The 12,661-nt window shown below is 39.5% G+C and overlaps 1 protein-coding gene across 2 annotated transcripts in view; it reads right to left on the bottom strand.

The window, feature by feature from the left end:
• The window catches only part of RELN (reelin), a 279,445-nt gene that overhangs the window by 142,626 nt on the left and 124,158 nt on the right, over positions 1-12,661 (bottom strand). For both annotated transcript variants that reach the window (XM_051805023.1, XM_051805024.1), the window contains exons 5-7: positions 12,619-12,651; positions 10,946-11,024; positions 3,289-3,385 (exon numbers count right to left, since the gene is read on the bottom strand). In XM_051805023.1, the coding sequence (XP_051660983.1) occupies positions 3,289-3,385; positions 10,946-11,024; positions 12,619-12,651 (209 nt within the window). The remainder of the gene's footprint in view (positions 1-3,288; positions 3,386-10,945; positions 11,025-12,618; positions 12,652-12,661) is intronic.

The raw sequence follows: 12,661 nt of genomic DNA on the forward strand, positions 1-12,661 counted from the left end.
ACACTGGTGCTTGACCACTGTTTAGAAGACTGAAAAAATAAACTCTGTGGTTTATGGTCAGCTTAGTGTAAATTTGTATATACAGAACAGTTTTCACTTCTCCCAGCACAGAACAAGAACCAAAAATAACCATTAGTAAATAATAAAAATAACATTAAGTAAACATAAAATAATGAAATATTAAGAGGAAATAACAGAATTTCAACCTTCAACACCAAAGCAAACAAAACCTTGGCGATACTACGTAATATATACAATGAAATATTGTAGTAGCATCTACACACTGCTCACATCCAAACAAGACCTAGAAACCGACAGAAAACACCAAGCAGCTGCCTCTGTACTCAGCACAACACTCTCCTCTGAGGCCTCTCTTCCTTCCTTCTTTCAATGCCTCCATATTTCAATAGTTCAAATTAGAACTGTTTTCCTGAAAATGCTATAAAATAAAATACACTAGTGTGTTGTGAAGGCCACCTAGTTATTTTCAATTTATTTTGAAAGTTGGACTTTATGATACTGCTACATAAAAAGCAAGTCATGCCATGGTGGTGGTGTGTGAGCCTAGTTGAGTTATTCATTAAATGATGCCTTTGAAAATAATGGATGGAGACCTGCATGAGTTGGCATGAGTTTTTGGCGTGTTTTGTTTCTTTTCTACATACATATTACATACAGAGAGGATCTTCTTATAAATATTAAGGAATGGGATCTTCACCGAAATGCACTGAAGATTAGGTGATAACAAGATTAAATGTCCTAACAGGCAATTTCAGTTTTTAAACAAGAATAGGGAAGTTGCATTTACACAACCCCTTTAAAAATACAGTCACATTCCCATTTAAGTCATTCTGTCAGGATCAATTCAATATTAGGTATCACACTTATCGTGCCAAATAATAAAATGCTTTCTGATTTGAGTTATGAGAACCTATTATCTTAGTTTACATTCAATTAATTATGTTGTGAAAGTTATAATTTGCAAACAAAACCTTTATCAAGGTTCAGTGGCTCATATCACCAAGAAATTAAATATATCGGTCATCGCAGAAGAGGTGTTCATGTAGACTTAGAAGAGACTATGCTGTGAATCATTTCAGCAATGCTTTGGAAAAAAAAGCCTTAGACTTACTAAAAACTTTTTTCAAAGTTCTGAAAAGGACTACAAAATTCAGACACTGCAGAGAAACTGGTAGCCTTTAGCAGATATTTTCCTTTGCTTGCAACAGCTCTGATGCCATACATCTTTCCAGAATTTTGCCAGTAGTAAATTCTCACCAACAGAGACAGTTGGTAACAAAAAACCCTCTGCCTGCAGTAACAGGCAGCTGTTGGGAGTCAGGAGAAGAGAAGGAGGTCAAGGAAGCAAACCAGCAGCTGTCAGAGCTGTTGATATAATATATTTTGCAAATACAACTCTTCTGGACTAAGTATTTTAAAGCAGTAATCCATGTATTAGGAGCCATTCACAATAACAGAGATTTCAAGAGCCATTTCGAGCAGAGACAGAATAGGATTAATGAAATTCATGGAGAAATAAAACAGTTTTTAAAATTTGTGGTAGGAAGACATATGTCTACTACAAATCAGAAACAGGTTACTTCTAAGACAATAGGGATTTAAATGTATGTCCATACTCAAAAATAAAACTAGATAAGACTTCTGGTCTGAACTCTGTCTTGTGCTCATCCATAATGTTGAGCCATTAGCACATTCCTTCAGAAAGATTTGATTTTTCTGCAACACTGCCATAATATTTATAAATACTTTCATTATTTGGCTGCTAGCTGCTTATAAGCATGATGATTTTTTTCAGCTGATTATTTAATCACACCACTTTGGTATCCTAACAAATTTTTTCCAAGTTCCTCATTCCATGGTAGTGCTATTTACCCCATGGCAATACGACAAATACAGTCCAACACTGGATTTTGAAGTCAATTCCCAATTACTAAGGATAGTCTAAATTGCATATCAGCAGGGAGAAGACAGTTAATGAATGACAGGTCAAATCTCTCAGAGCTGTGCCCCTGGGTTTGCTAAATGTCATAAATAGATTGTTTTTCAAGTAGTGTTACCTATGCTCAACACTACAACTAAAAATGAATTAAAAAAATGGGAAAAATATCCCAGTGGTGTGACTTAGTTTCTGCAGAGGACATATAACAATGCATCTCTTCTCAAGGCAGATAGAGAAGCGTAGTATATTTAAACAGGATGCAAAGTAGCAGAGAGTCAATTAAGCATCCCTGACAGGATTCCCTGGCTGGAGCTGGCTGAGAGAGAAATTCTCCTTTATCTGTAAAATCTCTAAATTAATTTTATATGTGTTTATCATTCACCACGGTAGCAATATGTACATTGCATTTTTTGAATTCTGGTCTCAGTTAAGGATGTAAAATTAACCCTGTGAAAAGGATTGTCAGTGTCTGAAATTAAGAGAAGATGCCTGGCCAAAACCACTTCTGTTTTATGGCCCTCGTCCATGTTTGCTCTTCAAATAGCTATAATCAGCCTCTCCCTCCACTCAGAAGTCTGTTGAAAACATGAAAATTATTTTGAATTACACAGGCTTTGATCTGGCCTTTTAATTTTTCAGTTCTTTCCAAAGCTCCCACTTTATGTACACCATTGCAGCTATCTGCCCAGTGTCAGTGTGTGGGCATTGGTTATATGTACTGCAATTCATTTCCCACACACCCCCAGATGACCCCATGTTAATGCAAATTGCACCACGTTGTTTCTTATAGCAATTTTATGACCAAACTAACCCCTAACAAAATGAATTCTGTCCCGTTCATCATGGATCAATCTGTTACATACACTTTCCTGAGACTGGCAGGTGCTTGCTCCAGGCTGCGTTTAAATCTGTAGGATTCATTGACCACAAGTGATGTTTTACAACCAAATTAACATTTGTCAACAGCTACATGAAAAAACGGGACATGACTAATAACATAATAGAAGAAAAATGAACCCTGTCTCTATTTCATTGTTGAAAATAAAAAGAGAATGATGCCTGCGACAGCACAGTTCTATTTCCTTGACTTTTCAGCATTTCAGGGATACTTTAAATAACTTGGATACACACCAAATTAAGACACTGTCCCTTGCAAACCTATGGTTTAAAACGCTGGGAAGTCCCTGGGTGCGCTTCTATGGGCCTATCACCTTGCTTAAGAGCCTCTTTGCTGAACTCCTCAAGCACACCAACATTTCTGCAGCCGACGCAGCTTCGATTCATAGCCTGCAGCCCCAGCCCTGGCAGGTGAGCCAGCCTTCACTTACCAGTTCTCTGGGACCATATGGCTCGCAGAAAGTGACGGCGTTGCCGTGCATTATCACCCCGCAGTGCTCTCCAACCTCACAGTTACTGCACTCAGACCTGCGGGAAGAGCACACCATGTTCAAAAGGAAACCAGAAGCTGTACATTCGAGACTGCACCAGGCCTGTAAACTGTAGAATCAGACTGCTTTATCTTGGTGCTCAAATTGGACTACTTGTTATCACAGTGGTAAGCATAAAGGTTGAGCAACTGTACGTATGGTGTACTAGAGCTGCCCATTGTGAAAGGCCCTTGTGAGTAAGTACTTGCGCTCTGCAAATTGTTTCCCCTTGATGCCTTAAGCCCCCAATGTTTTTTTATTTTTCTAATATTGGTAAGCCTTATAAGTTTTATAAGTAGATTTTAAAAGCAGCAACCCTCCCTCCTTTGTTCCTTGTCCCTTTCCTTTTCTCTGTAGCACCCTTGTTTACACATTCCTTAGCCCTCTTACCCCATTCTATGCTCCCTATATCACCCCTACTCCCGAATCCAGTGGAAATGTTTAGTCTTTTGTCAAGGCAAGGCCTAGATTGTTGGCAGAACAGCATATCAGGGCCTAAACCACAGAACACGGTCAAGAATTGGGTGACTATGTACCCTTTGTGTTCTGATGAAGATGAAGATGGGATCAACAGAGGGTCCCGAAACACACCCCAGACCCATTTTCAGGGGGTGGACCCAGGGTGGACCAGAGTAAAGGCCACAGGGTGGACACATCTGGGATTGGATGGATGGTGTTATAAAATGTAACCTCTCAGGCACTGCGGCGCGTGTCTTGTAACATCTTAGCCTTGGCATAATAAACCCTTTCTTATCTCACCCCTAATTAACTGCTCCGGAGATTTTTTCAGCACCTAACTCCCACGGCAACACCCTCTAAAAAAGGGTGTCCCTGCTCATCGAATGGAAAACATCTCACCAAGGGCAACCAAGTTGAACTTTTACATGTATAACTTACCCTGAAGTTACTCTTCCTACAAAATCCTCGCTGCACATTTTATATACCATACATAAAACCACCATTGTGGAGTTACCATAGGGAACAGCTGAGGACAAGGGATTGGAATTAGCTCCTCTTCTGGTCCTGCTCCTGCAGGGTTATTTCTCCAAAGGGCCAGGAGGCTTGAGGCTGCAGACCCTCCCCAAAAATGTGCACCAAGAGGCTCCTACCGCTCAGCTGCTGTAACGTGGGATTTGCTGTTGCTTCTATTTGTATTTGTCATATCCCATATTCCTACTAACAGAGTTACCACTCTGCTCACCTTTCAGGGAAAAAACTATGAAGAAATTCTCAAAGAGGCTGGTAAGTGCTGCAGAAGCAACTAATTGCAACTGCTCTGATATTTCTTAATTTAATATGAAGGACTTTGTGGGCAACCTGACTGCAGAACACATGGAAAGGGCTGTCTCCCTCACCTTTGAGGATCAGGGCATTGGATCTTGGCATGAGAAGCAGAATTTCAAAAAATATTTGAGATACTCCTGGCCCCCAACAAGCTGCCTGAGATGGTACTGACCAGCATTGCCTTCAGGTATCCAAAGCTCAGCTTAATCATCAAAACTACAGGCAAACATTTACTCCAGCAACAGCTTCGTTATAAACAAAGGTGAACTCACACCAAACTCTATTTCTTGCTGAATTTTTTCTGTACTTTGATAACTGAAATTTTTTAGAGTTTCAGTTGCAATGGACTTATACAAGGGGTGCTTAAGCAGTTTTTTCTTTGGCTTCTCTCATACAAAGTGGCCACCCTTTCTGATGTACAATGTCACCAAAAGTACACATTCCCGTGACCACAGTCCAGATGTAGTTTAAGAATGTGTAAAGGTTTGGTTTTCTTCTGTCTTTTCATTCTTTGGCTAATTTCTGGACAGCAGATCTTACAGAAAATTGGATGGAAAGGAATAAATCCCAAGGAGATAGGGTCTTGCTGTCAACATATATGATAGAGATTTCAGTGATCATAGTAGAACATAGATAATTGATACATATTATCAATGTACAGGTGATTCCTACACAAATTTCCTTGGATCTGCGTTTTTTCCAACCCTTTTCTTAATTTATGTTGCTTGTCTGTCTTTTCGTTAGTAAGTGTTCTGCTAAACCTCTGCAAGTCTTTCTGTAAACTCCTTGGAGTAGGATTTTTCTGTTCCTGAGTATCTGAAAATCATCACCCCACCATGGTCCTGGACAGGGCAAATGAAATCTTCACCTGCATTGTTAGGAAGAAGCTGGTAGTGTTGTCAGCTACCCCATGGGGCTAAGAGAGCTTTTCCCTACAGGGGCCACGTAATCAAAAGGATGGGCTGCTGCAAACCCAGGTGCTGATCAAACCCAGGCAGCGATTAGAAATCTCTAGTGTGGGTACCTTTGGGCAGAATGGGTTAACTCTGGCCAGCGTACAATAACCCGAACAACACCCTGCAGGTCTCTGAGTGCTAAGGTTTGCTGAGTGACAGATGTTAGGTTTTCAGATGCATAGATGTGGTGAATAATTGGTTGCACATTTTATTTTGGGTCTCTTCAGTTGGTCCTGGGTGAGTTCAGCATAGGCCTGGCTTCCTTATGCTCAGGTCCATTAAAGAAGTCAAAGATGAATGTCTTGTTCCCAATTTCCAAATCCCTACCTTATGCTGAGATTCTATTAAAGATCACTTTCAACTCCACTTCCAGAAACAAAGTCAAAGATATAAAAAAATCTTTGAGGTTTTTTACCTGTATGAGCATGTCACAGAGTTCACAGAGGACGTGTTTGCTGCTATCTAAATTTTACTCGAGCCCTAAACTCTGATAACTGAAGAACAGAGGGACAGGAACTAGAAGAATACCTGGAATTCTGTAGGATTATGGCTGTTTGTGAAAATTATTTTCATTGTCTGCCCCTACATTTCTGAGTACATTAGAACATCTGCCTGGACTCACGGTATGTGCAGGGAGAAACAGATATGGCAGGAAAACTTTGTCGTGAATACTACGTAGGGATCACTTAGTGCCTTGTGAAAGGTCAGGATACATAATCCAAGAAATATTTTAATTTTTTAATTCTCATATTTCAATGAATAAAAAGTGATTCAGTTGTTCATCTGTTCTACTCCTGTAATGTGGTCTATGAAATATTGTCTGGAAATCCAGAAACATTATCCTGATAATGCAGCAATTTCATCATCACTCATCTTTTCTAGGATAACTCCTCTCATAAGAAATCAGATGTCTGTTGATAATCCTGATTCAAACCTTTGTGTTCTCTTTGAAATGCATTACCTTTGACAATAAACTGCTCATTAGCTTGACAAGAATGCATGAAGAGCAAGATAATTGATCTGCTGTTCCTCAGATCATCGTCATAGTACTACGTGTTTAGAAACGATCCAATTTGCTCCTCTCCTGGTGAAGACAGGAAGGTTAATTTCTTTTCCATTTATACAAACAGGAGACAGTATTAATTGCCCTGGCTGGGTGCAGCTTTCTACATTATCTTTCACACCTGCCTGGTCTAAAATCTTAGCACATTAAAATCAGTTCAGCTTTCTTTTCACAGCTGGTACTCGCTGCCACTGCTGACATGTGTCGCATTTATGGAGATGACTTCTCTGCAGACCTGCCATCGCTCTCATCTCTGACTTAGAGAGTCCCACCTCTCTCTGCTATTGTTTTTCACTTTGCTGAAGGGGAAACATCTGTCTCCCCATCCCTATTTTTCATCTTGTTTCCCTCTACAATACCTGAGTTTGTGGATGTTATATTGACTGATGTCTTTTGTGATGTCTGAACTATAAAGAAGATAAACATCTCAAACTGCCAAGAGATTTTTAAACATAAATCTTTCTGAAGTTTAATCCCACAGTTTTAGTGCAATTTGGAAACCACTTTAGGACCTCTCTCTGCTGTCACAAAGCTTTCCTCCACCTCTTTGCCACTGGAAATATCACTGTACCTGTACATTTCTCATATACCATGAAGAAGTGATGACCAAGAGAATCTCTGTTTCTTATTGATTGATTTTACATGTTCAGCTATTCTTTATGTCATCTTTGACAAGTGTGTCTTCTGTAAGTGATTGCTGTTTGGCATGCTGATAGGCTTTGAGATGAAACATGACATCGAGTTGGGAAGGAGAGTTTAGCTAGCAACAAGCTTCTGTACAGGTTCTTTTTCTTTTAAATGTACTGAATCCCCTGTTTTCTACAGTACTACTATTAAAACTGTTTATACCGAAACATACATTAATGTCAGCATCTACTCTGTACTAATTTATGCAACTTTTTTCACATTAAATTATTTATCATAGGGTTAAACAGTATTTATTCTAGATTTGATCTTTTTTGATCTAGTTTAGCTCTTATATAGCACCTTTTTTATACTCTCCACTGCAGTTTTATGAGGCTACATGGAGGCAAGATGGTCACAGGAACAGGTTCTCAATGACCTAGACAGTCTTCCTGATACCACTCATACTGGACCTCTTCTCATCCAGCCATTCCCTGATCCTTCCCTGGCAAGTGGTACATGGTACAGATTCCCTTTCCCTACAGAGGAAATCCATTACTTCCATAGTTTCTGAGCTTTCTGATCAAACACTGTCCTGTCAGTTTCCAGCAAGTCTCATGGACCACCACTCACCTGTACTATTGGACTACTCATTGAAAAATGCACTAAACATTACTGTTTAATTACTTCCACAAGTCAGCAGTGACCCACTGAGCATCAACATTGGTGCTACATTTACCATGGATTGGGAATCACTTACCTACCTTAACTTCCATAGCTAACATGTCAGACATAAAATAAATTGAACATTTATGAATGTGTGAAGGGTATTTGTTTCACAAAACAAGAGATCTTTGTAAATCTAATGGCAAGTAAGACCCAAGAAGTGAGAAAATCTTTGCTTAAGTAAGCAGACTTCTGCTTATGGGTTGGGGACTTTGAAATTAATCATAGTCTGACATGATTGCACACTGGGAGGAAATAATATAAAAATTAGTTGGACAAACCACACAAGAAAATCCTCATAGTGGTTGAATCCCCAGAAAATGAGAAAGATAAGGCATGCTCCCATGAGGCATACTGCATTCTCAGCACAGAAATCTTCCTCCTTCCTTCTCCTTATGTGTTTTCTCCTGCCTCCACTTCTTCCTGTCCCTTTCCCACTTTAGCAGATTCTCCTTCTTTCTTTCAGTCACCAAACTTTGATTTAGGTCAGGAATTCATTCCCAGGCGCTGTGATTTTTCTGTTTATGAAGAACCCCATCCCAACCTTCCCATTCTCTTCCCTCTACAGCTCCAGAAACACTCATACACACTCCTTCCCTGTTCCTGAGCCTCCAAAGAAACAGATGGTTGCTGGGAAAGATGTGTCTTTTAATGTATTTGAAAGAGCAGAATTCCATAAAAACCAGGCAGTCACTCTGGAAATCATACAGTGCCCTTGTGTAAAATAGTTATTTGATGTGAGGCCTCTCCCAGCAACGGAGTGACACACAGGCTCTGTTGGGACTCATAAAATCAGACACACACAGAAGCACTAAAATGCTTTGCTCGTGCACTTGGATGGTACATGTCTGCCAGAGCTGCACATGCCAGACGGGGGATCAGGAGGAGCAGGAAAATATTAATCATTTCCAAAACAGTGTTATGTAGGATTTGTGAACTGAAAAGATCATAGGAAAATACAAATACTTCTCTTTTCATCTTTACACAAATAATGGTTTCAGAAATTATTGGAGTGGCTTAGTCTAAGTGGCCCCTGGTGGCACGGCCCCCGTGGGGTATCTGTGCACACGAGGCAGCTGCTGCCGCGCACTCCAATCATGGCAGGCCAGGACCAAGCAGGGCTGGAAACAGTGCTCCAGCACTTACCACAATTGTCTGTGGTAAAGATGGGATTTTAGCAGCTGCCAGGGGAAAAAATGCAATTTTAGGATGGATGGCGACAACTGTTAATAATTCCTGATTTAACTCCCACTAGACAATCAAATGAGAACGGGCTTTCTGCCACCAAGCAGGTCCTCACTGGAGGCAGAGCTACTGTACGAACCCTTTATGCTGAAAAGCTCATGGTACCTCATTACAGATTTCTTTTATTTGTGCTCAACTTGTATTTAACATTGCTGAAAATGCTGGTTTTCTGCTATTATTACAGGAAAACCTGTCTCAGGATTGCAGTGAGTTCTGGGACTCTCTCTCACAGCACCCACCTTTCTGCTCTGACTCACTAATCAAGGTGGGGAAAGTTTATTCCAGAGGGATCAAATCAAAATACTGGGGACAAAAGGAGCAGAAGTCTGGGGGTTCTTTTAGTCTGAAATTTCTCTGTTGAGACTTCCATAAAGCAAGGATGAATTTAAAGTTGAGAGCAATGGATAAATAAATTATGGAGGCTCCCAACAGACAAGTCCTCTGTGAGTTATGAGACATCTGTGGGGAAATAATGTCTCTTCTCATTTTTTTCCACTCAAGTCCATTTAACACACTGCTGCTAAAGCTATCTACCTTGGCAGCTATTCTGTAACCCATTAAGAGTCCTTGATCTATTCATACCCATAAAGAAAGAGGGTTTTTCATGGTATAGTATTGCAGACCCTTAATGCCTCTGTCCAGAAAAACATTTTTAAAGAGTTGATACAAAAGGAACAAAAGGAGCAAAAATTGTAGACACAAATTAAAAGTTATTAGAATCAGTGTGTGCAAAATAAAAATATCCATAAAATTCCATAAAACACAGCATTTTTACATGAGATGGTTAAACTGTGAAAGACCTGAACAGATGGAAAGCTGTGACAGGCCTTAATAAAAAGGAAAATGAAGTCAGATTTCACAGAACATATGTATTCTTAACTAACAAATGCAGGTAACTGCTAAAATGCCCATCAAGAATTTATTTAAACAAGATAAACTAACCCACTCAAATATTTCTATGTCTTGTATGAATTAAATTAATAAAATTAGTTATACTTATGAAATAGGATCAGAAGGAATAGAAAACTCAGTAATGATCTCATATAAAAAAGTAGGCTCCAACCTTCAAAACTTCATGTTAAGTCCAAGAGATGTCTTTATCTGAGTATAATACGACCTGTAGATATATTCACTATCCAGAACAGAATCAGTTTTGTACTGTTAGAGACATACAACTCCCTCTTCTGTGACCTTGTACTTATAATATGAATGGTACCCTATCTCTGTGACCAAGGTGGTGGTAAAATTATTAATATTTAAGATTGAGAGGTCTGTTCTAAGAGTTATCTTTGCTAAAAGAACATTCCTTTTGACTAAAAGCTAACAGTCTGTGACTGTTTCCAGTCCTGAGCTAAGGTAGCACTGGGGGTGTCACTCCTACAGGCTCCACCAACAGACATCTAAATTTTCAAGAAACAAAAATCTTCATTCAAAAATATTCGCTGAGCTCAGATATGCTCCTTCTATTTTTGGATTAATTAAAAATTTGAAATCCATGAGAATTTGTCCCTCACTTTAGGAGGCTTAGAATTTCTCACTCACTCATTAATCAATTACTCAATTAATCAATAAACCGATATATTTAGGTCCTGACTATAATAACCAAAATGTTTTCATTTGCTCAAATGCATTTAAGGGAAAGCAGAAGTCTGAAACTCACCACATGGTAGGATTCAATTCTTGCTCATGGTCAGAGTCAAAGTCATCTCGTAAGATAATGCTGTCACTGTGCAGTTCAGCTGCAAAGAAAAGAAAGCAATGTAGGAAAAAAAATCCAGTGTTATCACCCAGTGCTTTCTAAATGTTCCCTTTCTTAGAGCTAGTTATGTATAGTAAAATGAGGAAATGAGCTTTTTAAGATATGCTAGCTACAAAAGCTAGGGCTTCCTAGTTACAGGTTTTTTATTTACTTTGAATGGTAGTACCACAAAAAAGAAGTGTTCCCATTACCAAAGTGTGATGGTTATAAAAAGATGAAATCATCAAGCACACGCTAAATCTTTTAAAACCTTTTGTTCCAAATTGTTAGTTTTCTGAATGTTCAGAAAAAAATCCTTCTGAATTCAGATTTTGTAAACGTGGGCACAAGAAGGGATGAGAAGTTTTAGTGAGTGTATTATAGTTCTTACAGTCAGGGGATTCATTCTGACAACTCATAAGCAAAAATCATGAGCTCACTGGAATTTCTCTGCTGCTATCAGTGGAGTTGACAGTAAAGGTCAACTCATTTAAGGAACATAAACTGTGAGTTATGTAATGCAAATATTTCTAACCATCGGTCCGCAAACTTTAGACTCCAATTTCCCACCTGGATTTACTGTCTGATTTACATATGATGACCAACAAAACCACTCCACATCCCCAAACTCTGGCACCTGTGTTTGTATTACACAGATCCTTCTCTACAAACACTTTCATTAAATGACTGAAGTATCACTTTCTATTGAAACTGAGCAAGGATGTCAGAATCTGTCCCGGACTAATCAAATTGCAGCACATAGGCTGGTGGGTGCAGGGCAGTGTGCTGCAGCGTGCTGCTCCTGGGTACACCTTGGAGGTGCACTAGCAAAAAAATCTTCCTCCCAGTAACCCAGCACTGGTGTGAGGTGCTGTCCCACGCTCAGGGCTATGGGTCATAGAATCCTAGAATGGTTTGGTTTGAAAGGGACCTTAGAGATCATCTAGTTCCAACCGCCCTGCCAAGAACAGGGACATGTTTCACTAGACCAGGTTATTCAAAGTCACATCCAACCTGGCCTTGAACCCTCCCAGGGATGGGGCATCCACAACTTCTATGGTCAACCTGTTCCGGGGTCTCACTATCCTCACAGTAAAGAATTTCTTCCTAATATCTGTTATAAATCTATCCTCTTTCAGTTTACAGCCATTTCCCCTTGTTCTATTACTACATCCCCTTGCAAAAAATTCCTCTCCATCTCTCTTGTAGGTTCCCTTTAAGTACAGAAAGGTGCTCTAATGTCTCCCCGGAGCCTTCTCTTTTCCAGGCTGAACAATCCCAGCTCAGCCTGTCCTCATAGGAGAGATGCTCCAGTCCAGGTTCTCATGCAAACAGATGCTCTAACACACAGCTATGAAGAAAAGCTCTGCAGCATGACATACTCACACTGCAAGGATTCAAAGGCAATAAATAATACAGCAATAAAAACCACAATGAAGAAACAACTAATCAGAAAGAGACATGATTCAATTCATTTTGTATGAATCTCATTTTTATTTGAATTCCCCAGACCTAGTTTCATATGACCTTACAGATTTTTTATTATAATAGTTAGTGATTCTGAGTTTTAGTAATGAGAATGACAAATCACCTACCTAGGTGTGGATGTAAGGGAGCTTCTGTTGGAGCTGCAGAAAA

The sequence above is a fragment of the Manacus candei genome, unplaced genomic scaffold (genome assembly GCF_025592945.1).
Source record: "Manacus candei isolate 608988 ecotype Guabito, Panama unplaced genomic scaffold, ASM2559294v1 h1tg000063l, whole genome shotgun sequence".
Taxonomy (NCBI): Eukaryota; Metazoa; Chordata; class Aves; order Passeriformes; family Pipridae; genus Manacus; species Manacus candei.